We start from the raw sequence: 27,279 nt of genomic DNA, 5'->3' as shown, positions 1-27,279 counted from the left end.
ACATTTGGTGCACCGTCGTGAAAACAAACTAGAACTGAAGTTGGACCGCTAATTGGATAGCAAGTCGGAGCGTGAGCAGAGACGAATATCCAACTAATAGTCCTATTAAGTGGGACTACAAGTCGGAACGTGAATGTAAGTGGAGACGAATATCCAACTAGTAGTCCTACTAAGTGAGACCGCAAGTCGGAACGTGAGTGCCCAGCATAAGGAATATTTTTAGTTTTGGACACATAAAACAGTCACGAGATCAAGAATATTACGTCTGTATGGAAACTAACGGTATTGCACATAGTTGTATATAAAATTAGCAATTAAATGCGTCAAAAAGAAAGATAATGATGATAGATAATGAACAAATTCTATCACGATTTTCTTGTTGGTAACCACGATAAAATGTAAGCTTATAAAGAGTTTATTAGTAATTACGCTTGTATTCCATAGATGACACTAGAACGTTTTGGCGCAAAGGTAACGAGGCTGTCGACAATCCTAAAGTAGTTTATTTTTTCAAAAGACTTATTTCGATACATCTATATTAAGTCGACAATAGTTAGTGAAAAAGTGATTTTATTAATCTTTTTTGTCTCAACATATTTTAAATAGATATTATGAAAATGTTATGAATCCTACAAAAATCACAAACAAAATCTATTGTTCTTCTTTTTTATTCAATAATTGGGTGGCTTTGGCTAACTACATATTACATTATTTCTTTATCTAACTGCATATTGTCTAACCTCCTAGTTCTGTATGGGCGAGATTTTTATAAACAGTCCATGTTTTGAAGTAAGTGCAAAACTTTTTGTTTCAAACTCGATTTCATTAGGAGTTTCGTTGCATTTTTCAAATGAAAAATTTAGAACCAAAGTTGATAAAGCCATCGACACTGCCAGCAGTCCTATTCGTTTGCCTAAAAATAAAAAATAAGCTATAAATAAATTTATCTTCTTCTGCTGCTGAGATGGCAGTGATATCAGCAAAGACACTGTCTTCTCAGCAATAGGAAAAGATCACTATGATACAATAAGAAAATTACAAGAATCAATGGACCAAATTAATAATTCGACAAAGATATGGAGAAGAACCAGAAACGAAGAAGTTCTTCGAAGAATTGGACATCAACGAACTCTATTAAATATTATTAAGAGGCGTAAACTAGAATATCTTGGACATATAATCAGAGGACCAAGATATGAGTTCCTTCGGCTAATTCACAACGTTAAAATCGAAGGAAAGAAATGGATAGGACGGAAGTAACTCTCTTGGTTGAGGAATTTGCGGCAGTGGACAGGTTTGACAGCGGACCAATTGCTACACGTAGCGCAAGACCGAGATCAGTATAACAATATTATAAGCATGGTAGTCGCCGACGTTCCGTAGGGATATGACACTCTAAGAAGAAGATGGAGAATTCGATTAAATGAAACAAAATTTGCACACGTAAAATTCACAAATAAAAAACAGCAATATACACCAATTAGAATCAATAATGCTCATATCCCATATGCTAACGCTGCAAAGTATTTGGGTGTTACACTGGATGCTAGACTTCAATCAAAAACCATGTAAAAAAAAAACGGAAAAAACCCGAAATCAAATACAGAGAAATGTCCTGGCTCCTTGGTAGCAAATTCAAATTGTCAATATATCATAAACTATGTACTTTTGTATTAACAGATTATTAAGCCAGTATAGAAATATGGTATTCAGCACTGGAATTGTACCAATAAAAGCAATATTATTATGATACACAGAGTTTAAAACAAAGTGCTAAGTAATATTGTTAGAAACATTGATATCTACAGAGACCTAGGACTGGAAAGTGTGTAAAAATTTATTTCCTAGCTGAGCGCTTTCGGTTTACCTATCCTCATAGCCATGTTATAATATATCATAGCTCTCAAGTCATAAGAATGCATAAAGTAGGTGAAACAAATGAAAGGGAAGATATTTAAAACAAAAAGAGAAATCAAACGATTTCTACTTAGCGAAACCGAATTCAAATCTTAACCACTGTGTTTCCTAAAATTTGCGAAACAAACAGCTGGATGAATTACTCGGCAAGGGAATCTAAAATTGCATTCCACAAGCCGTTCATCCTAGTCAAAATTCGTAGTGAATTCAGTTTCTCGTACTTCCAACAAAGTAAATAACAAAACAGAATGACGGTATTAGATTTTTGTTTTGATAAAGTGCAGCAACAACCGTTGATACGTATTTCGACCTCCTTAAGTCTCTTCAGAACGGTATAGCCACTGCTCTGAACCAAAACAAAAATCTTTCCCGTCCTAGACAATAGTTATTAAAATAACTATATACAGACGTAACTACGCCATCTAAAAACAAAAAGAGAAATCAAACGATTTCTACTTAGCGAAACCGAATTCAAATCTTAACCACTGTGTTTCCTAAAATTTGCGAAACAAACAGCTGGATGAATTACTCGGCAAGGGAATCTAAAATTGCATTCCACAAGCCGTTCATCCTAGTCAAAATTCGTAGTGAATTCAGTTTCTCGTACTTCCAACGAAGTAAATAACAAAACAGAATGACGGTATTAGATTTTTGTTTTGATAATTTTAGGTTTTTTAGATTTTTTGTTTTGATAATTTGTTTCGCAAATTTTAGGAAACACAGTGGTTAAGATTTGAATTCGGTTTCGCTAAGTAGAAATCGTTTGATTTCTCTTTTTGTTTTTAGATGGCGTAGTTACGTCTGTATACAGTTATTTTAATAACTATTGTCTAGGACGGGAAAGATTTTTGTTTTGGTTCAGAGCAGTGGCTATACCGTTCTGAAGAGACTTAAGGAGGTCGAAATACGTATCAACGGTTGTTGCTGCACTTTATCAAAACAAAAATCTAATACCGTCATTCTGTTCTGGAAGATATTTAGTTGGCATACACCAAAACATGCCTATTGCAAATACATTTAAAAAAAAACCTGAACAGAAAATGCACTGTTGGTTAGTTTCACATTAAGATACCTACGTAGTTACATTGAATGCTTTGTTCATATATATATATATATATATATATATATATATATATATATATATATATATATATATATAAACACAACATAAACATAACATAAGTAAACATTAAATATTGGGTTTGCAGCAATAAAAAATAAAACGTGTACTCTTGTAAATTTTTATCCAAGCTTTCGGACATTGGTTATGTCCTTTATCAGGGAGCTACAAATGTGATAAATAGTTTGTTAACGTTGGTATAATTAATTAAAAAATTCACTACTCACAAACTTAATGAGGTTGTATCATGAATGATGTTATGTAATGTTGATAAAATTTATCACAGTCTATCGTCTTTGTTCAATATAAAAAACCTATTTCTATGTTTAAAATTCAAACAGTACTTTACATCCACAACACTTAATTATTCTAAACACATTCATGACATTATGATTCTTATTTTATTCTATCGCCATTAGTTTTTGTCAAGACAATCCAGTGATTTTTATTATTGGTTTTTCAAAAATCTTCGTGTGTAAATTTAAAAATATTCATATTGACAAGTGAAAATCCCACACCCCCAATATCAAGCAACTGGCAGTACAGCAAATTATAGACCTATCATTAGGTGTATCGTGGCAATATAAATTATTTTATATTTATTAATATCATAAAGAATTGAAATTTTAACTTGTCTGTGTTTTATTAAAATTTAAGTTTAAATTATAAAAACGTTACAATTGATTGTGATTTTGTTTTGTATGTCCCCAGTATCTGTGTGTATACAAAAATTACTAACTTTAAAAAAAACTTTATTTATAAAACAAAAATTTCTTTAAATGTCAATTGATAAAGTAAACAGTGTTGCCATTTATGACAAATACGAAATATATAATAATTTCCTGAATAAAAATCCATTTTATGTATGTTTGTATGTGAAAGAACTGCATATAAACTCGAATAAAACATCAAATTATTAAAAAACAGGAGTGCGTCTCCCGTATACATCATTTAAAGGGTTTTTTCCAAACAAATTTAGTAATTTCACTCATGTATACCTGTTTAGTGTTCAACCACATATTCTTTAACACGTAGCATGCTTAAAGCCTAACGATATGCTATTGATAGGTGCTGAGAGTATTGTTTTTGATGATTGGTTTCTTGTTGGTATAATACATTTATAAAGTTTTTGCTAAATTTTGTCTTTTTTAACACGTAACGCTCATAGGCGTCGTCAGTACTAAATCATTAATGTTATATCCATATGATAGGAGACTCACATGTGCGTCTTTAATTTTTAAATTGCAGAAAGTCATTATTGTCAAAAGAAACATTTACTGGAAATTTAAGAAAACATATTACAATAATAATATTACCAATTACAAATTATTATCATTATGAAACTGTACAAAACAATTTCCAACACAAAGGCCAGGTTTTTCAGGACAGAAGCTGCACTCAAATATCGTGTCTGTTCTTAAATTATTCTTTGAACATACCCCTCATATCTTTCTCTTTATCCGACCTTTACTATCAACATTTAAAATTTTTGAAATGTTGTGTTTGTCTGTTGTTTGTTGTTGTTTGTATGCTGGAGGAAGCAATACTATTTCAGAATTTTTTTAAAGATGTCTGATCATTTCTAAACGACATTCATATAAATTCATTTTTCGACCAGTGTATGGAGTTTAACTTTTGTACAAATAATAGGAATTTAATAACAAAACTTGAAATATGTGAATACCTATTTTTTTATACGATCTGAGCGTCTTTCGCTCACATGGATAGTAAGCGAGCATTTGATCTTTGCGATCAACACCTCCATAAACTCATTATATTTGGATATAGGTAGGGGTTTCATTATTATTACTGCACTTATGATAGACTTATTAGTCAGAAAACGTTTTGTGATGTAATTTTAAATGGTATTTTTAAAGTATGTATACCTTTTCTATCATTTATGATATACAGCCAACTACAGGAATTTTATTTTCCTTGTGAATTTTAAACTTACCAATACAAATTCTGGGCCCTTCTCCAAATGGTATGAAATCCAATCCATCTGAGTTAATCTTATCATTTAAAAACCTCTCAGGACTGTATAGTTTACAATTAGGATAATTCTGCTCATCTCTGTGAAGGGCAAACAATGGAATTAGTATTGACGTGTTTTTGTCTACTTTTAAATCTGTATCCTTAAACTGGTAATCATCGATAGGAGTTCGATCCAAAAATGGTAAAGTAGGGTACTTTCTTAAAGTCTCTACAAAAAAGGTGTTTATTAAGACCGGCTTTGCCACGTTTAATCAAGTGTTTGCGAAAAAACAAATATTAAAAATGATAGCTCTACAAATCAACACTATATTCTTTTACAACTACAAATTAAAGGCAACAGTCCATGTGATATTATAAGAGCAAAAAATTAATCTCTATACCGATCCGAAAGTTTGTGTATGAATGCAGTACTATCAAATTGCCGAAAATAAGGAAACAGTTTTCCGAAAATTAAAAACAATTTAGTACCAAAATTTTTGTATAGCATTTGGTTGCAAAGTCATTATTTTTGTATTACCTACCAAAGCTATAAACGCCGTATAAATACACCCGCGATCATAAAATCCGGGTCACCTTGAAAATCACCGATATTTCATTTTTAACGAGCTTTATCGTAAATAATAATAACACAAATACAAACTAATGCATGTTTCTGAGAATTGTTGCGGTTTCCTTTGTAACAAAGAATTCCAATAGTGCCGATTTCTCGGTAAAGTGCACGCTTTCCAATGAACGCTACCTGTAACTCCGCTTGTTTTAAATGTCTCGTTTGTACTTCGACTTTCTGTTCAAATGCAACGGACAAACGTTTATTATTGCCACCATTAGTGTTTATTAGTGCCATTATTAGTGTTTATTTTTTGACAAAAATGCCTTTGACTCTAGTTGAAACGGCACAAATTGTTGCACTTGTGGAAGACTGTCACACTCAACGGCAAGTCGCAAGAACTGTTGGCGTAAGCCTTTCTAAGGTTCAACGAGTGCTTCAAGGCTTTCAGGAGACAAGTTTGCTAACCAGGCGACCTGGCTCTGGACGAAGAAGAATGACCAAGGCACTAGATGACCGTTTCCTTGTGTTTCAGGCTTTACGAAACCGGACCTCAACTGCGGTTATGCATCAAAATCGTCTAGAGGAAGTACGAAATCGCAATTTTAGTGTTGCAACAGTCAGAAGAGGACTTCGTTCCTCTTGACTATCTTCTCGGGTAATGGCTGGAGGACCGCCACTTAGCCGGGTGCCTCGAGTTGCACGACTAACTTTTGCTCGACAATACGCGCATTGGGGAATTAACGATTGTAGCAAAGTGTTATTCTCAGATGAATCCCGTTTCTGCCTAACTAGATCCGATGGACGTGTAAGAGTTTGGAGGAGAACCGGTGAATGATTTTCACAAGCTTGCGTTGCTCTAAGAATGCCATTTTTTAAAGGCTCGGTCATGGCTTAGGGAGGTATATCTTCCGACTTCCACACAGAATTACCCTTCATCGAAAATGGGTCCCTAACTGCACGAAGGTACATTACGGAGATTCCGGAAGAACATGTTATGCCCAACATGGTAGGGCTTGGAGAAAACGCCGTTTTTATGCAGGACAACGTGCGACCGCACGTTGCCAGGATCAGTATGTAATACTTGGACGAAGTTGGTATTACGAGGGTACCCTGGCCAGCTAGATCTCCGGACCTGAATCCCATCGAACATCTCTGGGACGATTTGAAAAAACGTATTCAAACCCATACACCTCCTCCTAACAACGCACATGAGCTTAAGGATCTGTTAGTGAGAGAGTGGAATAACATACCACAACATGTAATCCGGAGAAAAATTGAGAGTACGCCCCGTCATCTGCAAGAGGTTATTAGACCAAGGGGAGGCAATGCACGATATTGATCATTGAAATTTCACTGATTTTTTACCACGTTCTGTATTTTCCATTTTTTTTCGTATGTCTGTTTTATCAACAATTTGATTTGTTTTCTGTTTTTTTCCAATAAAAATAATGAAAAACCATTTTTTTTTTCTTTCAAAACAAACATTGATGGCAAATAAAAAATACATTAGCAAAAAAAAAGGTTATTATTGCACCAGAGGCAAAAATATTTAAGAAACTTGAAATTTTCAAGATGACCCGGATTTTATGATCGCGAGTGTATGTTCAGCAAAATACATTATATTGTACTTAGTATTGTTTTATATGTGATTCATTCTGGGTCAAATGACCAACTAAAGATCTCCCATGGACTTGTAGTATATTGTTTCACATTCGAATACGTTTAATAATAATCCGAGATAATTGTAATAATGTAAAATTAGATTTAAAATTCTTGAATTATTGAGTTATCTTTAAATGAAAGTAATTCAAATGTTTATTCATGAATAATACAATATAAAATAAGTGGGCTTTATTAAAAAGCCGGGTGTGACACTCCGGGAGTGACCTATTAGGGAAAGTTATCTTTCTTATCGTCTATGCAAGCAGCGATGGTCTTTAATTTAATTAAATTTATTTCGATTCGATTCCAATTGATTTAATTTAATTAAATTCTGTTTGATTTGAATCTATTTGATTTAATTTTTTGAATTGCAATCCACTAGATTCTAATTGATTCGATTAAATTTTATTCGATTACAATTGAATCGGTTCCAACAAAACTTTTAAATACTTATCGTCGTAAAATACCAAACGGAAGTAACAAGGTGGCGTCGTATGAGACCGCTATCGTAAATCTTAAAACTGGCAAAAACTGGTGCACTTACCAACTCGTCTATCAACTGATAAATAAAAATGCGAAAGGTAGATTAGGCGCTTAGCCGCGCCCTTACAGTAAAAACATTTTAAGAGCGGTTAGTATGTAGGATGTGCCGGTGTTAGCGGACGCCACCTTGTGATTCTATATAGGGTTAGTATTTATTCACTCGTTTTGGAGATAGACTATATTGTGGCATCCGCTTTTATCTTTGAGTGTACCAAATTGATCATTATTTGAAAGAAAGTAGTGCCCAGATACCGAAACACTAAGACCTGCATTAATATTAACACCTGGATCTTGCATGTTTCAAAAAAGATCACGTTTCGATAGAAAACACAAAAAGAAAAACTAAATGTCCGGCAATCGTAAAAGAATATAATTGTCACATGGGTGGTGTAGATTTACTGGATAATATCATAGGCCGTGATAGTATTAGAATGAGGACAAAAAAATTGTACATATGCTTATTTTACCATTTACTAGATAACTGCATTATCAATGCTTGACTAGCTTTTAAAAAAGTGCACCCTGTTTAGAAACTTAAGAGATGACTCAATTTAGAATCCAGTTGGCAAGAACACTCTGTAGTATAGGAAGCAGAACGGAACGATCCAAAGGAGGAAGACCTTCGTCAGTTCAGAAGGAAATTTAATCTTAGAAAAAGAGGAGTAATGTAATGTCGCTTCCACTCAAGGATGTTTACGGTGACAATGAAGGCCTTTTTCCTTAATTGAATTCTAAAAGGTTAAGATGTTAGTTACTCCCAAAATAAAAGTGCTCAACGGCTTTGTGTTTCAATATGGACAAAAATTGTTTTAAAATATTTCATACACAATAAACCATACTTGTTTCATGACCATTAATATATAGGTTACATACTAGTTATTATACACGCCCACGATATAGAAACACAAGAGATAAGATATTGCGCATGTGACGCATACCAAGCGGACTCAACTACGTCAGCAACAGAGGCATCTCAAATTCTTATTGTATCGCATACTTTCCTGTCGTCAACGTCAAACGTGGTTTGCTTTAAACAATTTAAAGTTTTTGTGTAACGTTGTGAATAATTTCATTGAATAAATATGCGTTATTATATGCGAATATGCGTTATTTGTTAGATAGAAAAAATATAGTAAAAGTAGGTAATTGCTTTTCTCACCAATATATGTCACCCTCAGGAGTCCCACAGGGGAGCAAACTAGGACCATTGCTCTTTATTTTATTTATTACCGATTTGGCAGACTGTATTATATCTTGTAACAGCTTGTATGTCGATGATTTTAAACTTTTTAAAACAATCTCTAATAAGAAAGATCAGTCAAATTGCAAGATGATCTAAGATTAGTTATTCAATGGTTTAACGATTCAAAAATGACTCTTAATGTTAAAAAGTGTGCAGTAGTTTCATATACGCGAAAATTCAATAGTGTTATTGAAGATTATTATATTAATGATGATCGAATTAAGAGAGTAAGTGTTATGAAGGATCTTGGAGTTAAATTCCAAATCAACATGAAGTTCAATATACACTTCTATGAAATAACTAACAGAGCTTATCGTGCTTTGGGTTTTGTCATTAGTAATAGCAAATTTCAGAATAAGCTTCTTCTTCTTCTTCTTCCTATGCCGTCCCCATTAACGGAGGTTGGCGACCACATTTCTAAAAGTTTCTCTGTCTTTTGCAACGTGGAATAATTCGTCTACAGTCATGTTTGTCCAATCTTGAATATTTCGCAGACATGGCTTCCTCTCTCTACCTATTCCCTTTTTGCCATCGACTCTACCCTGCATGATGACCTGCAGAAGACTATATTTATCATTCCTCTCCTACTGCATTTGGTCTCCTACTGCATTTTCAAACTCAGAAATGATTGAATAAGTGCAAAAACGATTTTTAAGATTTCTATACGTAAGGAAAAATAAGAAATATCCATATGTGGTCTAATACAGGGTAATGTTAGACTCATTTCAGTCGCAGTCACTTGCCGCCAGAAAAAACAGTCAGGCCATTATGTTTATATACTTGATTGTTAACAGTATTGTGGTTTAATTGATCTTATTTACTTTAGAGTACCCAAGAGTAGGTTAAGGATAACTAACCTAGATCTATTCTTTATTGTATTTGTTTATTGTATTATTAATGTTCGTTTCTTTCATTCATCTATTGTATTTTTTTTTATCTTAAACCCTTTATATTTAATCACTATTAGTCTACAGTGTTTGTAAGGTGTCTAAATAGATAAATAAATAAATTGTCAATTAAATCTTATTAAATACATTGATTAAAATGTAAAAAATTTGTTTTTTTAAATAACAAATCAAATTATGGGTCCAATTTTTGAGGTTTCTCTTCCCCTTGATAAATATTAAATATTTTCTAATGTGTAGGCCCCATAATCTTATTATTTTATTTATTATTGATTATATGAATATTTTTATTTTCCGGATGCCAATATAAGAGACCGGATACATTACAAATGACTGAAAATCTATTTAAATAAAATCAAAAGAACTAAGTCATTTTTATAGTTTAGTTTTCCTATAAACTATAAACAATCACAAATATCATTCGCATTCGTATTACGGGGGCATAGACGAGTTTATGCTTAACTCTGTTGCATGCTCTGTTGCCTACGTCATGCGCCAATGGGACGAGTTTCGGTAACCGGAATATCAGGCCCTGATACACGCCATGATGCATTTATGAATCACTTATTATTTTTGTCAAATATAAAAAAAAACGTACAAAATTTTTTAAATAATTTTCGTCAATCAACTCATTATTTTTATTCAGTTTTCAAAGTTTTGTAATAATTAAAAAAATGCGCTGTAGGGTTAAATGAAACAAGTATAATACTATTTACTGTAAATTAATGAATCTCTCTAATGACAGTCAGTATCTTAATAATAATAAAATTTTACGTACCATTAATGCACATTTCTAAGTATTTGTTATCTTGGACTCCCTCAAAACAAATCGATCCATATTTTTCAAAATTTAGTTTGACTTCTTTTCTTAATTTGTTTTGGATTTCTTGATTAATAGCAATTTCATATAAAGTAAAGCTTATTATTGAAGTAGTGGAGTCACGCCCTGCTATTAAAAATAACAAGACATTGGACATAATCGTTTCAAATTCTAAAAGAAATAATTGTATGTAAGGTATATTCTATATCATATATAAACAAACTTTTAAAATCTCAAAGCTTTGGTTTCCTCGTAAACGGTACCGGTAAAGTGCGACTGTAATATTGCGATGCATGACGACAGATTGCGGTGGAAAAATAAAGTTCCTTTATTGCGGCAATGAAATGTGTAAACTCAGAAAGCGTCGTTTGTACTGTTTTGCTTTGAAAACGAACGACCATGGACGACCTCGATGTTGCTCTTTTAGTAGTGCTAGATGGTGAGGAATCAGAAAAAAAGAATAATAGAAGATGTGAAGAGAAGAAGAAGAGAAAAAGAATAATAGAAGTAAATCTGACCTTTTTAAAAATAGAATTGTAGAGGGTGCATACGAAATTTTGATTTGTCGCCATTTACATACTAAAGAAAATAAGTTCAGAGAATATTTTCGGTTGACGCCGCTCTTATTTGATTACGTCCTAGGTTATATAAAAGACGATCTTTGTGCACTACCAACAAACCGTTTTCCAAATCCATTGACTCCTGAGCAGAAATTATGTCTGTTTTTAAGGTATGTATTTCCATCACTATTGTCTACATCAAACACAAAAGTAACACATATTCTTAGATATACTTTTATTTTGAAGAAATGTACATTTATTTGATAAATTTACATACGAGTATTTATAAAGTATCTTAGGCCAAGCTCCGCCACTACTGAAGTAGCGGATGGTCCCATTGCAGTTTCATCATCGGTAGCAAATATAATGTTTGATGTGAAGCTACCTGCTGATGATGGTCTATACTCACAGTCACACCTTGTCAATGATGATAATTGTTCAATCTCTGCATTTCCTACTAAATTTCCAATTTGCATTCGAAGCCTAGTCTGAACTACTTTTGGCAACTGTTTAATTATTTTTGCCATTAATACAAAGAATAAATCATTTCCATCTTGCTTTTCCATATTTTTTAGATTGTCTTGTCTTTCAGCTATTTATTCTAATATTTTCAAACGTTCATCTGCAGATGTGGATGTAGTTTGCGATGGATATTTGCGTTAATTCTCTTGACGTTAGTTAAAACTCTTGAAGTTTTAACAATCTCAGCTTCGGCTTCTTGGATATCTAAAATGTTGTTGCTAGTTTCATCTGCGGTAATAAGTAGTTCAGACGGTTGTTCCCCCATGTCGTCTTCATTTCTACAATCAGCTGTGCTATTTTTCCACTATGTTGAGATTCAGACTGCTCTACATTGATGAGAGTACTAAAAATAAAATAAAAATATTTTACTTTCTCATAAATAGGTAAGTAAATGAATTTACTTTCTCTTGGCCGAAGAGATACTATCTAAGAATGATAGCTGGACCGATCCTTTCTTCGCTGCTTCCCCAAATGGACCAGTGCTAGGCTTGCCTCGTCTTTTCATGTAATAATCTCTTGCATATCCCCACCTCTTGCTGCAATCATTGTCTATAAATATAAAAACAGAAACAATGGATTAGGTGTCATGAATTACTCGATGTTATTTTTGTAGCTTTTTGGCTACAGGAGAATCTTTTAGATAGTTGGCGGTTCAGTTTAGAATCTGTCATTTACGGATTAGTATAATAATAAGGCAAGTTGGTGAATCCATTGTTACAAGAATGCTCACTTTGGTAATGCCACAACCAACAGAGGAAATGTTCAAAACAATATCTAGGAAATATAGATCTGTTTGGGATTTTTCGAATTGTGTTGGAGCAATTAATGGTAAACACATTCGAATAAAGGCTCCAAAAAATAATGGTTCCAATTTTTTCAATTATAAGGAGTTTTATTCAGTGGTTATGTTGGCAACTGTAGATGATCCTATGTCTACTGCAGACAATAAATTTGTTGCAGTGGATCGTACGGGAGAGACGGAGATGCAGGTATATTCATTACAATTAACGTAATTTTAATTTTTATAATAAAACATATTTCATTTTAGGCATATATTCAAAAAGTAGATTTGGACAAAAGATTCTGCAAAAAGAATTTAATATTCCATCGCCACAACCACTGCCTGGTATGAATATCCTGGTACCTCATGTTATTCTCGGGGATGAGGCATTTGCTCTTCATGAATATTTCATGAAACCATACCCAAGAAATCAATCAGTGACTGATAGAACTAAATCAATATATAAGTACCGACTTTTTCGAGCTCACAGGACAACTGAAAACGCGTTTGGCATTATTTGTCCATTTTTCCGAATATTTTTTAAGCCAATTGCTACGCATCCTGAAACCACGGATAACCTAATAATGTATCTTATATAATCTTCTGTGAGAATCAAACATACTTCCGACATCAACTAATAGTAGAAAGAAATACCCACTACCTACAGAAAATTTACTTTCATTAATACAAAACCACGTACGTGGGGCAAATATAGCTGTCCAAATTCGTGAGACATTTAAAACGTATTTTAATGGATCCGGTGCTGTAGCATGGCAAGAACAACATTATCGAGAAAATTAATGAACTAGAGCAACGTAAAATATTAAAAATAAATATTTTTGATATTAGTTAGAATTTGTGTTATTGTATTACCTGTTAATTGATGTATCTGGGTTAGTTCTTTCCATAAACTCTATTTTAGTTGGGTTTTCCTGTAATCTTTACATTGAACATTATACAAACATTCATGGTCTCTAACAAAATCTATCAATATTTCGTCCTGCTCACTTGTCCATTCAGTGTGTTTTAATTCAGAACACATTACGCTAAAAAAACACTTTTAAATAACGTTAACTCCATAAGATAAAACGTATAGGTATACCTATTTTATCAGTTGGAAATTATTATAATATTATAATTATATTATATTATATACTATATAATATATATAATATATATATATATATATATATATATATATATATATATATATATTATATTATATTATATTATACAATATAAAACACAAACGAATCACCACACTTCACCTCCGCAATAAACCGTTAACAGAATGTTTCTCGCCGCATTGGCTACCGCATTCAATATGCTGGCACCGTCATATTGCGTTGCGGTGGCTTTCAACGCTTCCTTGAAAACCACTGCCATCATTGTGCATGGTACAGTTTTCTATGACGTTATTCGCCGCAATATTGCGATCGCAATTTGCCGATTCCGCATTCAAGGAAACCAGAGCTTTAGAGCTATTATAAAATACTACTGTAAATTTTGATTCAGAGAGTCACAGATGATAATCAAACCACATAATGATTTAGTTCGTGATGATACCGCGAACTAATATGACATGGAAAGCTGGAGGCTGTTACTCTTAACAAAATATGATTTTAAACATCTCAAAGAATATATTAATAAGTAGTCAAAATAAAGATTGTTAGTTAAAATATATAAAAAAAAATTACCGATGACAGGTAAAATCTCGGAATTCTTAGAGATAATGTTAATTACAGTAAAATAAACAAATAATCAAATATCTTTATCAAGGAATAAAAAAAAATAAACGTTCGATTTAAAACTGTTAATAAACTGATAACTCCAAAAACATAAGGCACTCAACAAAATTATTTATGTGCTTAATGTAAAAACTATTAAAATAAACACAAAAGATGAATATTCCTAATGTGTAACGATAATAAAAGAAACAGTAAGAAAAAATATACAGAAACAAGATTTACATATTTAATCAAATTTACGATGTATAGCCAAAAATTATAATATATTCAAGAAATTAAAAATAAATATTTTGAAAGCTTATTATGCCAGTGGTTATTTTAAAATTTTTCTAAAATCTACTTCATGAATTTAATATTTTGGTTGAACCTTGGAAACACGTAATAAAATTAATATTAGTGATTACTTCCCTTCTTTGCTTAAAACGCCAAACGATAATGATATAAATTAATACAAGTAAAAAAGACAAATATATACATATAAACAATACAGTAAATATTTTCTATTTCACAGATATTCTTTCGTCAACTATCACCATAAACTTCTATTAATAATTGCCCATCGACAAAGAGAAAAATAAGCTATCGTACAAATGTAAATTAAGATTGTAAACTCTGAGGGGCTAAATGGTGGATTTTACACAATACTTCAATAGCATTATTTAAAAACAACAAGGTGTTGTTTCCCAATAAAATTCCGTTTTTACTGGAGCGTGTGTTGCGATCATCGCTGAGCGGTGGTCGCTAAGCGCTAAGCAATGATCGCGGTGTACCGCTTGTGTGATTTGTTACGGCAAAGTTTTGACTGAAGCGTCTGACGCTGGATCTGCTAGCGTCTATCGTTGGCGAATGGTTCGAGAGCAGACACAGTCGCAAACACTGAGCGACTATAGTGATTTGTGTATGTGATTTTGAGAGTTTTTTTTTTGAGATTTCTTTTGGAGACACTGAATATGGAATACAGCTTGTAGACGACTTTTTCATATCCCTTTTTACTAAACTTAAAACAAAATCAAACTGAAGTTCACTCAAACGGAAGAACTGTGAAAACTTTACATCATCTTCTAATAAATGGTTGTTTATCAAAATTTTAAAGTATCCTTCTTCTTGTCTTCTTTTAAATATTGCATGTTTTTCTAATCTTGGAACACTTAACATTTCTTCGTTCTTTATTTCTTCGGCTAGCAGGTATTTTAACAATAACTGTTTTCTTTTACATACGCTCATCGCTGCAACAAAACCACTTGTTTGCTACTGGACAACTCACTAATTAAATCACCGCTTCAGTAAAAACACCTCAGTTGCGATCATCGCTTAGCGATGATCGCTCAACGATGATCGCAACAGACGCCCCAGTAAAAATGTACCTTAAAGTTTCGTTGATGTGACTCGCGACTGTGATTGGGTCGCAATGGCGACTACGACTACAGTCGTGGCACTGGTTTTATACAATTTTGTTCAGTTGCAGACCAGTTCGATCGAGCCGCAGAAGTTGCTAGGTGAATTAGTCAAATCATAGTAATTCAGTAAAATGGCGAAATTCAATACAAATGAAGATGAGATATTGGTAAAAGTTTAAAAAGTTTAAAAATATCCTTCGAACTGATTTCCTAATTCTAATTTTTTATTACGAATATGAAAAATATACAAATGTTATAATCAAGGAGAATGCGTGGAAAAAGACAGCATGTTTAATTGGAAAATAAATATATCGTATTTCTCACATCGTTCTAGTCTAATAATTCCAGTTTTAGTAATTCTTCTTCCTCTTTTTCTAAGAGAATTATACTTAAAAGGTCAGGTATTCATTTTGTCGGTATCAGCCAACTAAATAACTTCAACCATGCACATCATACAACAAGATATTTTAGTCTAATCCAAATCAGTGGCGCATACAAAGGGGGGGTCACGGGGGTCATGAACCCCTCCAAACAAAATTAAATATCAATCTAATAATCCTAAAAAAAATAATATAAAACCCATCAACCCTATAAGCAGGAAGACAAGAGTTGAAATGATTTAAAATCACTTATTCTAGGAGTAAGTGTAGAATTATTCAGAAGCCTTTTTACATTGCTCTTTAAAAAAATCAACAATTCTGAATACAGTAATATCTCGACTAACGCTACCCTAACTTCAGAGTTACGCGATTTTCAAAATTTTATCGATTCATCATTTGGGTGCCAGAGAATCGTTCGATTATCGATGAGATAGAATTACCGCCCACACATTATTGCTCATTCAATGTACATGACATGACTTTTTGCACGAAATCAGCACATTTTTATTTTGTATTAGGTATTTTCTATCTTCAGTTATGTTTCTATTTGTTTATGTGCAATAAAAATATGTAACGTTTCTCTTTGAACCAGGAATTTAAAACTATTTCTTTTAAAAAGATTTTCACCCTTAAATATTTTTTAGGAAAAAAAGCCTTTCTTTCTAATCAGCAAGAGGATTTTTTTAATAAAAGTCTATTTTAAAGAGTTTAGGAATCTTTTAGGAATTTAGGTTTGGGAATTTTATAGTTAGTTTCTTCAGTCTCTCAAATAAAGAAACCTTTATCCACGACCTAGCTCTCCAACCAAAACACGAGTAGCCGTTCGCAAACGTTTAAATTTATTTGCGTACCTAATCTTCGGCCCAAAAATTGTTCAGTCCCCCCTTTCAACCCCATATAAGCAATTATATATTGTTACAACTGGCACCCAACGTGGTAGGCAGGCAAAAATTGTTACAAGCCACGGCTGTGAAAACTAAAACTAATTCCTATATATAACCTAGTAGTCTCAGCTACATTTTGCCCGCTTAAACATAAAATCCAATCAGAGATTTGTACATATAATTTTTAAACTCCCAAGGAAGTAGATTCACCATCGGAGCTGATTACAATGCAAAACTTACTAAATGGGAATCAAGATTAACCACTATAGAATTTTTCATTTAAAAATGCGTGCACGTCACAATTTATATAAAGTGACGTCACTTATATTTAATATTTCCAGAATGTCAACCTTGGAGTTCAAATTTTTCTAACACAGCTAATAATACGAAACCCATACGGAACTACTCGATCTTTCATAGGCGTCAACATGGTATATTAATCAGAAATATGTAATCATCAATATATTGGGAATTTTAGAATTATATTGATTAAAGAACCAAAAACATTTGTTATTATTAATAATATAAATTTTATGAAATAACTTTTTAAGTCTAATATTCCATAAAATAATAATTTTAATTAAATATATTAGACAATTGTACGCAACTGATAAAGGGAATACTTCAAATTTTTTGACAGTTAAGCGTGTGGCATAATTGTTTAAAGTGTTGCCGCTTTTTTAGAGTAAGAATTTTGTTTATATTGTACTGATTTCTTACACAATTTGATCATAATATATTATATATTAATAAATTGTATTTATAAATACGTATTAAATTTAGATTATTAGCTTTAAAAACTAATAATTGTTGTGTATTGTGATTGTGCTATGCCAAAACAACTAAATGGTATGTAGAAAGATGATAAGCTTTCATATAAGAGAGATTATTTTGAACAAGAAATAATGGCGGGACGTTTTTACTATTAATGCTCTGAGAGAGGTAAGTTTAAAATTTAGAATATATAATTTTGTATTAAAATGTTTTCTTATATATTTTAGTGTGTTGCAGTAATCTTAAAACTAAGTGTATTTACTGTAAATATCGTAGTTTGACAAATAGTTGACATTTTAAAAATTCCTCACTTACTAACTATTCTGATGTTTTGGCAACGCTGTGGGGTTCTGCCGTCGTAAATCTTGAATGACGTGCACGCATTTTTATATGAAAAATTCTATACTAACTAAAGAAAGAAAAGTCACAAAAGCTTGCAAACAATTGAACTGTGAAGTAGTATCGACTGGAAAGCTACCTATTGGCAAACGGATCAGAATAAAATCCCTGACCTGATTGACTATTTCATAATTAAGAATATTGCTTCTAATTCCTTGAAGAACAAATTGTAGAAGACATGAACTTACCTAGAGTATCTCGTTCTCCGTTTTTCTTTTCTCTAGCAGCTTTGTTTGCTACATCTACCACGTTTCGCGGTTTGCCATCATAACTTTCTCTAGTCGTCATTATGCGTTTAAAAACATCTTCAAAAAACTTAATGCAATTGTTTGCAACAAAATTTAATTTTAAAGCAGATGCCCATGACGGTTTTAAAAAGAATAAATTCTGGACAACACCATTCCTAAAGTTAAAAGCAAACATCATGTGTATATATTTCTTAAATACCGATGTTTTTTCATTAAAACAACGTGGATTAGCTTCGTAAAAACATCTAACTAAAAACTCTATGGCGAAATCTTCTCCAATTTTTGTAGCATCAAAAATACCACAATTCTTTTGCACAAAGTTTATCATGGTTTTGTTTATGTCAATTATATGAGGCTGCAAATATTTTATCATGCCTACGGTAAAAATTGGACTGAGCGTTTTCCTTACTTTTCTCCATTCATTATATTTTAAGAAAAACATTCCATGTGCCATATTGGGATGTGAAGGTATAGCCACTCTTCTGTTACAAAATACTGAAGCATCTTTAATCAAAACATCTTTAATTAGTTTGGGAGACTTTAAAACTAATACCGGTTCATCAAAAATGAACATTCCGAAATAAGGTGCATCTATTTTATCCCAAATTTTCTTTATGCATTCTTGAGTAGTAGTTTTAAATGAAAGCACATCATAAAGATTACCAAACAAAGGGACAGGTTTTGAATATCGAACATTTCTTTTTTTCCAATAATTAAAGTTTCTTGTAAGGTAGTTATAAGTAGTAATAAGCCAAATGCTTAAATATATTAGGCCATCAATAAGCCATGAAGAGGTGACTAACATCTGAAACAAAAAAAAAATTAAGTTAATCGGTAGAAGAAGTTGTTTTGAAAATAAAATTTCAAAAACTACTGGTTTCCAAAAAACTATTCTATAAACATGCGACATTTATTTCAGAGGTACTATCACAAGAAATTCTATTTTATCGGATGAGCTTTCATTTAATTTTTCAAGTCTGTTTGTTTGCAACTGGCAGTTCATGTCAAATGCAAATCTTCAAATAGAGGTTAAGGATTACCGCCAATGTCATAAACCATTGTCGTACGGATGTAGTTGAAGCCAATTAGGTGTTTTTAAAAAATTGCAAGTTATCCATTAATTTGTTTAGGTATATAATACTTTAAAAAGGGAACCGAGTAAGAGAAAGTTGTGAGGAAAGTTGTAACGTTATTAACGTCACATGCTTGTTAGTTTTCTTTAAATAATTGCAGACCTTGAGATCAGAAGGGGACAAGCCACAATTTCGTTAAAAATGAGTTAAAGTAGAAATCGCACACTTTAAAACCATATTAATTACCCAAACAGAAAATTTCAACTGTTTTCTCATAGATAGCGCCGCTCTAGTAAGTCCCGTTATGTCACCATTACGTTATCTGGCAACAGAAGGAGATAAGCTACAGTAGTAATCAAAATGGCGGCGAACCATTCTCGTGCATGTAAACGGAAAATATACTTTTCTGAGTTTGATCCTAATCACAGTGACCAAGATCCGTTTTTAAAGAAAAGCGAAGATGACAAAGACTACACAGACGAACAAGAACTAATCGACCCTATTGAAGCTGGCAATGGAATAATACAGGGAGCTTCCCTGAGTCCTATATTGTTCAACCTGAATATGAATAAAATAATAAAAAAAGTAAGAACTAAAAAAGGATGCCAAATGGAAGAAAAACAACTTAAAATAATCTGCTATGCAGGCGACGCAATACTATTCTCTCTAAGTGAAGACGATTTACAACGTATGCTGCACCTAATATAAACGCCAGAAAATTTAACATGTTAATTTATTTAAAATAGACAAAATGCATGGTTTCAACAGCAAATTTACTAAGATGCAAATTGGAGCTGAAAGCTCCAAATAGTCGTATGAACTTTACACATTGCTTAACATTATACAAAAAAAAATATTAAAGCCGTAAAGTAGATATTGCTACCGTTGGGCCATTTTATTGTCTCAGGATTTATTTCATGGATTTCGTTTAAACTATATACATTCGAATCGTGTGGCTGGATATTTTTGGGTGATGTGGTGGACTGTTTGTTTAGTAGTATTGCATTTGTCATATAGTGGGCCATCTACAATGCTTCATTGATTAAGTGATACTGGATACTCCTTAACCTACTCAGATTCGGTTTAGATTACACCATTCTCAGCGCGGATGAGAAAAACCGTTGGGTTTGAGTGTGAGATTTTCTATTAGATTTGCGTTGTTCACTTCTTTGTTCCATTCACCTATCCAATGCTTATTGATTGTGAAATTATTTGTAAGATTGAAAGCTGTTCTTGGTGGTGGGTTTTGAGATTTCAGTCGTAGTTGGCTCTGGTTTAGCTGATCGATGTCGATATTTATTGACAGTGATGGATGCTTTTGACATTTCTGGAACTGAGCTTTAAAGGCAGCTAACCGTCATGTTTTGGGCGGTGCAATGTTGCTAGCTGCAGTTTTATGTAGGTGTCGCTTGAAATTTAGAGTACAATCTAGTATTATACCGAGATATTTTGGGTTTGGCTTATGTTTTAGGTTTTCGCTTTCTATGTTTAATGTGTTTTTACTTCGCGACTATTGAGATGAAAAGTAGTAACTTTGGCCTTTGTAGGATTTGGTTGAAGGCCCCATTTTTTTAAATATGTGTTTTTGCATAAGTAATATTTGATCATCTAAAAGGCAGTTTTAACATATTACAATAATTTAACAATAAAACACAACAATTTTTAGTACATTTTATTTATTTTCAACAAAACAGTGAATCCATAATAGTATTTTCATTCCCTACTGGCATGGTCCTTTGCCACTTTATTTGACTTGGTCTTCAGGTTCATGTAAAATTTATGGTGTAATTTGGGAATGGCCAAATCATTATACAAGTCATCCTTTATCTTAGTTGCTATCGCTGGAGGTACGTTGAAAGCAGGAACAAGACTTGGATAACATTTTTCAAATTTAAAGAGTTTTATTTTATTTCAGATCACCGTGTACCCTTTTGTGTCCATAGAATAGTTTTTACCCATTGTTCCAGTAAGTTTTTTTAAATCATAAACGTTTTAAAACTGGGCTTGGATGATGGAATATGGTTTGCCCTTTTTCTTTGCTAGTGTGATTACTGGAACCCACTGAGATGGAACGTCCTACTGGTAAATATTTATGGTGGATTGTTGAAATTGGTAATACATTAACAGCATATAAGTACATAATTCGTAATCAGAATAAAACATTGCTGTTTCGTTCTCCACACAATGGTCTTTTAGGTAACTAAATACAAAACTACCAATTTCATTTTAAATTCTGTTCAAAGGTAACTTAGTTTACTTTTATAATAAAATACTGAAGAGTGGGTAAATGGTAATTGTAGGAAATATGAAAACGAATTGGTAAATTTAAGATTGAATTTCAAATAATTTGGTTCTACAAGTTATGCACAAAATCGCTAACCTTAAATTGGTGTTCTTTAGGATTTGGTTAATTATGCAGACCCAAATGTGATTACTTAATTCATCACTGTTCAATCACTTCAATGAATTCTTTCTATAAAATTCCTGTTGTACGCGAGACGGTACCGCCAGATACGTAAGGTCCCGAATTCTTTACCGTTTTTGTTGTTTTTCTTTTAACCTTGTCGGTTAAAATCTATTCATTGGAGCATGCCCATTTGAATATATAATCGATTGTGTGCATGGAAGTAAAATCATATTATATCGCGCTTTTGAATGAAATGCGACCAAGAAGTACATAAGGTTATTCTGTATCATTTCAAGGAAATATAAATATTAAAGATCTGAAACTTATTCTACCCGAAATAAATTAAGTATTATAATAATATTCAATATAAAATAAAAAAATAAGGATTCCCGAACATTCACCCCGCCAAAACGAATGTTTTTAAAGTAAAAGAAAAAGAAAAAAAAAATAAAACAAACAAAATTTAAACCTAATAAAAAAAAGAAAGGAAGTTACCCTAATTGCCTGGAAGAGGACAAATCTTGACAAATGGTCTTTTCATCGTGCCGCATCATGCCGAAGTTTTGACTTCGACAACGCGAATTACATCATCCTGTCCCGGCAAGACGTTAACAATACGACCAAGTTCCCATTGCAAAGGAGCTTGCTGATCATTCTGAATAATTAACAGATCCCCTTTAGAAACCGTAGGAGACTGTTTTGTCCACTTGTGTCTTTGTTGAAGAGTATTAATATACTCTAAAGACCAACGTTTCCAGAAATCGCTTTGGGTACGTTGCAGTAGCTGCCAACGACTTAATTTGTTAAGACTTAAATGATCTAAATTGGGTTCAGAAATCGGATCATTTAACGACTCGAAAACCAAAAAATGTCCAGGCGTAAGTGGCTGCAGATCATTCGGATCTGTGCTAATAGGACACAAGGGACGAGAATTAAGGATAGCCTCGACTTGTTTTAGAACTGTATAGAATTCTTTAAATGTTAGGATATGATTTCCCATAACTCGGTAAAAATATGATTTAAATGACTTGACGCTATTATATACATATACATATTATATCGCGCTTTTGAATAAAATGCGACCAAGAAGCACATATTAAATATTAGCACAATTAATATTTTTTTGGTTTGAAAAAACCAACGTTGTATTTGGTATTAAATACTTTTACATAAACAGGTTGTTCAGAATAAGGTTCAATTGTTCCTCACATTTTTCTTTATACAGGATATATACAGTAGCCAAATTGAGGCTTCCATAAATTTATTCTCGAGACGTTTTTGCCCTTAAATAGTGGGATTTATTTCTTACTATTGATTCATTAAGCTGAGGAATGCCTTTTAATATGGCAGAACTGGTCGATTTTTGATGACCATGCCTTCAACGCATATCACTTTCAACCAGACCTTCTTTATTTAATTTTTTTCTTATCATCCTAGTACTAATAGACAAAGTACTAACAAAAAAGTGTTTACACACTCTAATTTTAGCTCGATTAGCAACAACATTAAAGGCAAAATTTTTTGATCTATTACTTCCTTCCTTATTACATTCGTATTTTGGTGTGATTTGGGTTATACAATTTACAATAAAATGTCTCTGCCTGGTAATATTATTTTAACAATAAAAACTGGTTAAAATTTTTCACTGTCTTGATTACTTATGTTAGAGGTACACTTTAAACGGCATCTGCTTCCACATGGTGCTTTACAAGTTTTCTTGTTAACTGGCTTACCCGATAAAATCGCATAAGATTCATTCCAATGAAACATATTTATTTTTCTATTTCACTTCTTTTTAGACGAATTACAAATTCGTCTACGTGGCTTTTTCTTCGTATAATTTGGTTTAAGTTATAAGAAATTTGGCCTGAAGCTGATGGGATGACCCAGTCGACCGCAGTATTATAATAGCAAGCAAATGAACAACACCTATTGATGTTTTTTAACAACTCTTAGTTTGTTTGCCATTGCCAACTGTGCCACTCTCATACCATTGTTGCTGGTAATATCATGTAAACTATGCTTACCAAAGGATTCTGCATATATTTTCTCTTTTCCCAGCTTCGCGTTCATATCACCCAGAACTATAACTGCATCTCTCTTCTGTGCGTTTTCACATTCTACTTGTAGTTGGTCATAGAATTGGTCGGATACTAGTTCATCTGCTGCTTCTGTTGGGGCATGGATATTAATAATTGTAACATTATGAAATTTTCCCCTTAGACGTATTTTGCATATTCTTTCATTAACTGGAGTAAAACCCAATACTGACCTGCGGCATTTATGGTTTACCATAAAACCCACTCCAAAGTCTCCTTGTCTTTCTGCTCCACAGTAGTACATACTGTATTCTTTTTTATTTATGCAACCATGCCCTTTAAATCTGATTTCTTGGAGAGCTGCTATGTCTACTTCGTACTTCAATAGTTCCTGTGCAATACTTTGCATTTTGCCTGCCTGCAGCATGGTTTGGACATTCCCAGTCGCAAATCCATCATTAAGTCCTTATTCCGTAGCTTTGGTCGTTGTCCGTTGGTCCGTCCGGTTAGTTCATTGTTCGTAGCATTCGTGATAGCTGAGTTTAAGGTGAACAGGTTATCGGCCTGTTGCACCCGAGTCCAGTGCCAGGGCTGCTGGCTATAGCTTCTGAACAAGCTATGCTTTCTCCCTTCCTCGTCCGCCCTGACCCTACCTTCCATTGGGGTTGGTTACCCAATCTCCAATAGGGTTGCTCAGGTTTACCGGGGTTCACCCGTGTGATCAAGATCACACTTCTTGGAGGTGAGGATAGGAATTAAGTAGGAGAGGCTAGAGATGTTATCTGGAAGCAACATCTTATATTGCGCCTCACTAAAAATATTCATAAAGGAACCTGGATGATACCTGGTACTAATAAATTTAATCAAATTGATCACATATTAATATCTAAGCGGTGGGCAACCTCCGTAACAGATGTTAGAACATATAGAGGCGCAAATTGCGATTCGGACCATTTCTTAGTTATATCGAAGATAAAACAAAGAATATCAATGGTAAGAAAAGAGAAAGGCGCCAAACAAAGAAAATGGAATACATATATGTTTAAAAATCCTAAAAAGAAGAATGAGTACCAGCAGAAAATAAAAGTAATATTAAATGAAAGAGGAGAACAAAACAACATTGAAGAAGAATGGAATATCATCAAAACGACAATTACAAATATGGCAAAGGAAACATTAGGTGAAACCTCAAGCCAAAGAAACGAGAAATGGTTTGACCAAGATTGCCAACAAGTAATAAATAGCAAAAATATAGCTAGACAGAAATGTTTACAAAGGGATTCCCGATCGAATAGAAAGGCATATGAAGAACTCAGAAAAGATGCAAAGAAAATATGCAGAAGGAAAAAAAGAGAAATGTTATATAGAAAAATACAACAAATTACAGATTATCATAACAGAAGAGAGACTAGAAAATTTTACAAGGAAATCAAGCAATGCACCCAAGGATACATAACAAGATCAACAGTTTGCAAGGACAAAAATGGGGCAATTATCAGCGAGAAAGAGGAAATAATGGAAAGGTGGAAGGAGCATTTTCAAGAGCTGTTAAACCCAGAAAAAGAACAAAACGAAGATGAAGAGATAATTCACCACACAGCAGAACAACTAGTTGAGCAACCAACATTGGAAGAAACGATAAACGTCATAAAACATCTAAAAAATAACAAAGCACCTGGCACAGATGGAATAACTGCAGAACTGATAAAGAATGGTGGACATGCGCTATGGAGGCGTATCCACAAACTAATCGACCGCATATGGACACTAGAAGTCATCCCAGAAGATTGGAAAGTGGGAATCATACTTCCTATGTACAAAGGGGGAGACAAACGACTCTGCAAAAATTATAGGGGCATAACAGTTTTAAATGTCATCTACAAGATATTATCAGGAATTATATATAGCCGCCTGGAATCGTTTTCGGAGGAGATTATTGGTGAATACCAATGTGGCTTCAGACCAAAGAGGTCAACTATAGACCAAATACATATGTTAAGAGGTATACATGAAAAATGTGTTGAATATAACATACCTATTTACAACTTGTATATCGATTTCAAACAGGCGTTTGATGGAGTAGATCGACAAAAGATGTTAAAGCAACTATCTATGTTAGGGATACCCAATAAGTTGGTTAAACTTATACGAATGACTCTGGAGGGTTCCAAAGCTATGGTGAGAATAGATGGAGATATGACGCAGGCCTTTGATATTGAAAATGGAGTTAGACAAGGGGATGCCTTATCAACAACACTTCTTAATCTAACTTTAGAAGCTGTTGTTAGAAAACTGGATGTAAACGGCTGTATTAATACAAGATCTATGCAAATATGCGCATATGCGGATGATGTTGCCATAATAAGCCGCAACAAAAGGGTATTGAGCGAAAAAGTCATAGAACTGAAACGAGAAGCTGCTACGTTTGGTCTATATATATAAATGAAAGCAAAACAAAATACACAAAATCGAATAAACATGAGAATCTGAAGGTAGACAACCATACCTACAAATATGCCTCCACTTTTCCCTACCTAGGCTCAATAATAAATGACAACAACAACATCAGTCAAGAAATACAAGCACGGATTCTTAGCGGTAATAAGTGTTTTTATGCATACAAAGACTTAATGAAAACTAAGTTACTGAATCGTGAGTCTAAGCTGAGAATCTACAAAACAGTAATTAGACCAGTGGCCACATATGGATGTGAAACGTGGACCCTCTCAACCACTGATGAAAATCAACTGAGAATATTTAAGCGCAAAATACTAAGGAAGATATTTGGACCAACCCAATGCAGCGATAGTTCGTGGAGAATTAAAATGAACCACGAGCTGGATGAACTAATGCAGAGCGCAGATATTGTCAGATTTGTAAAATCACAAAGACTAAACTGGCTTGGTCACCTAGAAAGAATGCCAGATAATCGAGCTGTAAAAGTAGTCCAGAGATGGAAGCCCCAAGAAAACAGAACAAGAGGAAGGCCCCGTAAAAGATGGATAGACGACGTAAAGAGGGATCTTAAAACCATGAACATCAGGCAGTGGCGAAGGAAAGTATCCGACAGGGCAGAATGGAAGAACATTGTTAAGCAGGCCAAGACTCACAAAGGGTTGTAGCGCCATTAGAAGAAGACCTATTGATGTTACTAATCCCTCAATTGTCTTTGCGACGGGTAGCAATAGTTTTGGAACAGCTTACTAGGACCGGACTTTATATTATTTACAGAACTGGCTCGTTACCTATTAGTGCAAATAAATTTAAATTGTTTAAATTAAAATTTCTACACAATGCTTTGTATTAAAAAAA

General features: G+C 33.2%; 1 protein-coding gene across 2 annotated transcripts in view; it reads right to left on the bottom strand.

The window, feature by feature from the left end:
* Positions 1–564: 564 nt before the first annotated feature.
* The window catches only part of LOC140447890 (cytochrome P450 6k1-like), a 77,895-nt gene continuing 51,180 nt past the window's right edge, over positions 565–27,279 (bottom strand). For both annotated transcript variants that reach the window (XM_072540810.1, XM_072540809.1), the window contains exons 2-5: positions 18,389–19,253; positions 10,714–10,926; positions 4,992–5,240; positions 565–913 (exon numbers count right to left, since the gene is read on the bottom strand). In XM_072540810.1, the coding sequence (XP_072396911.1) occupies positions 744–913; positions 4,992–5,240; positions 10,714–10,926; positions 18,389–19,253 (1,497 nt within the window). In that variant the 3' untranslated portion in view covers positions 565–743. The remainder of the gene's footprint in view (positions 914–4,991; positions 5,241–10,713; positions 10,927–18,388; positions 19,254–27,279) is intronic.

The sequence above is a fragment of the Diabrotica undecimpunctata genome, chromosome 8, assembly GCF_040954645.1.
Source record: "Diabrotica undecimpunctata isolate CICGRU chromosome 8, icDiaUnde3, whole genome shotgun sequence".
Taxonomy (NCBI): Eukaryota; Metazoa; Arthropoda; class Insecta; order Coleoptera; family Chrysomelidae; genus Diabrotica; species Diabrotica undecimpunctata.
The sequence above is the reverse complement of the archived record's forward strand: the minus strand, read 5'-3'. Positions and strand labels throughout refer to the sequence as shown.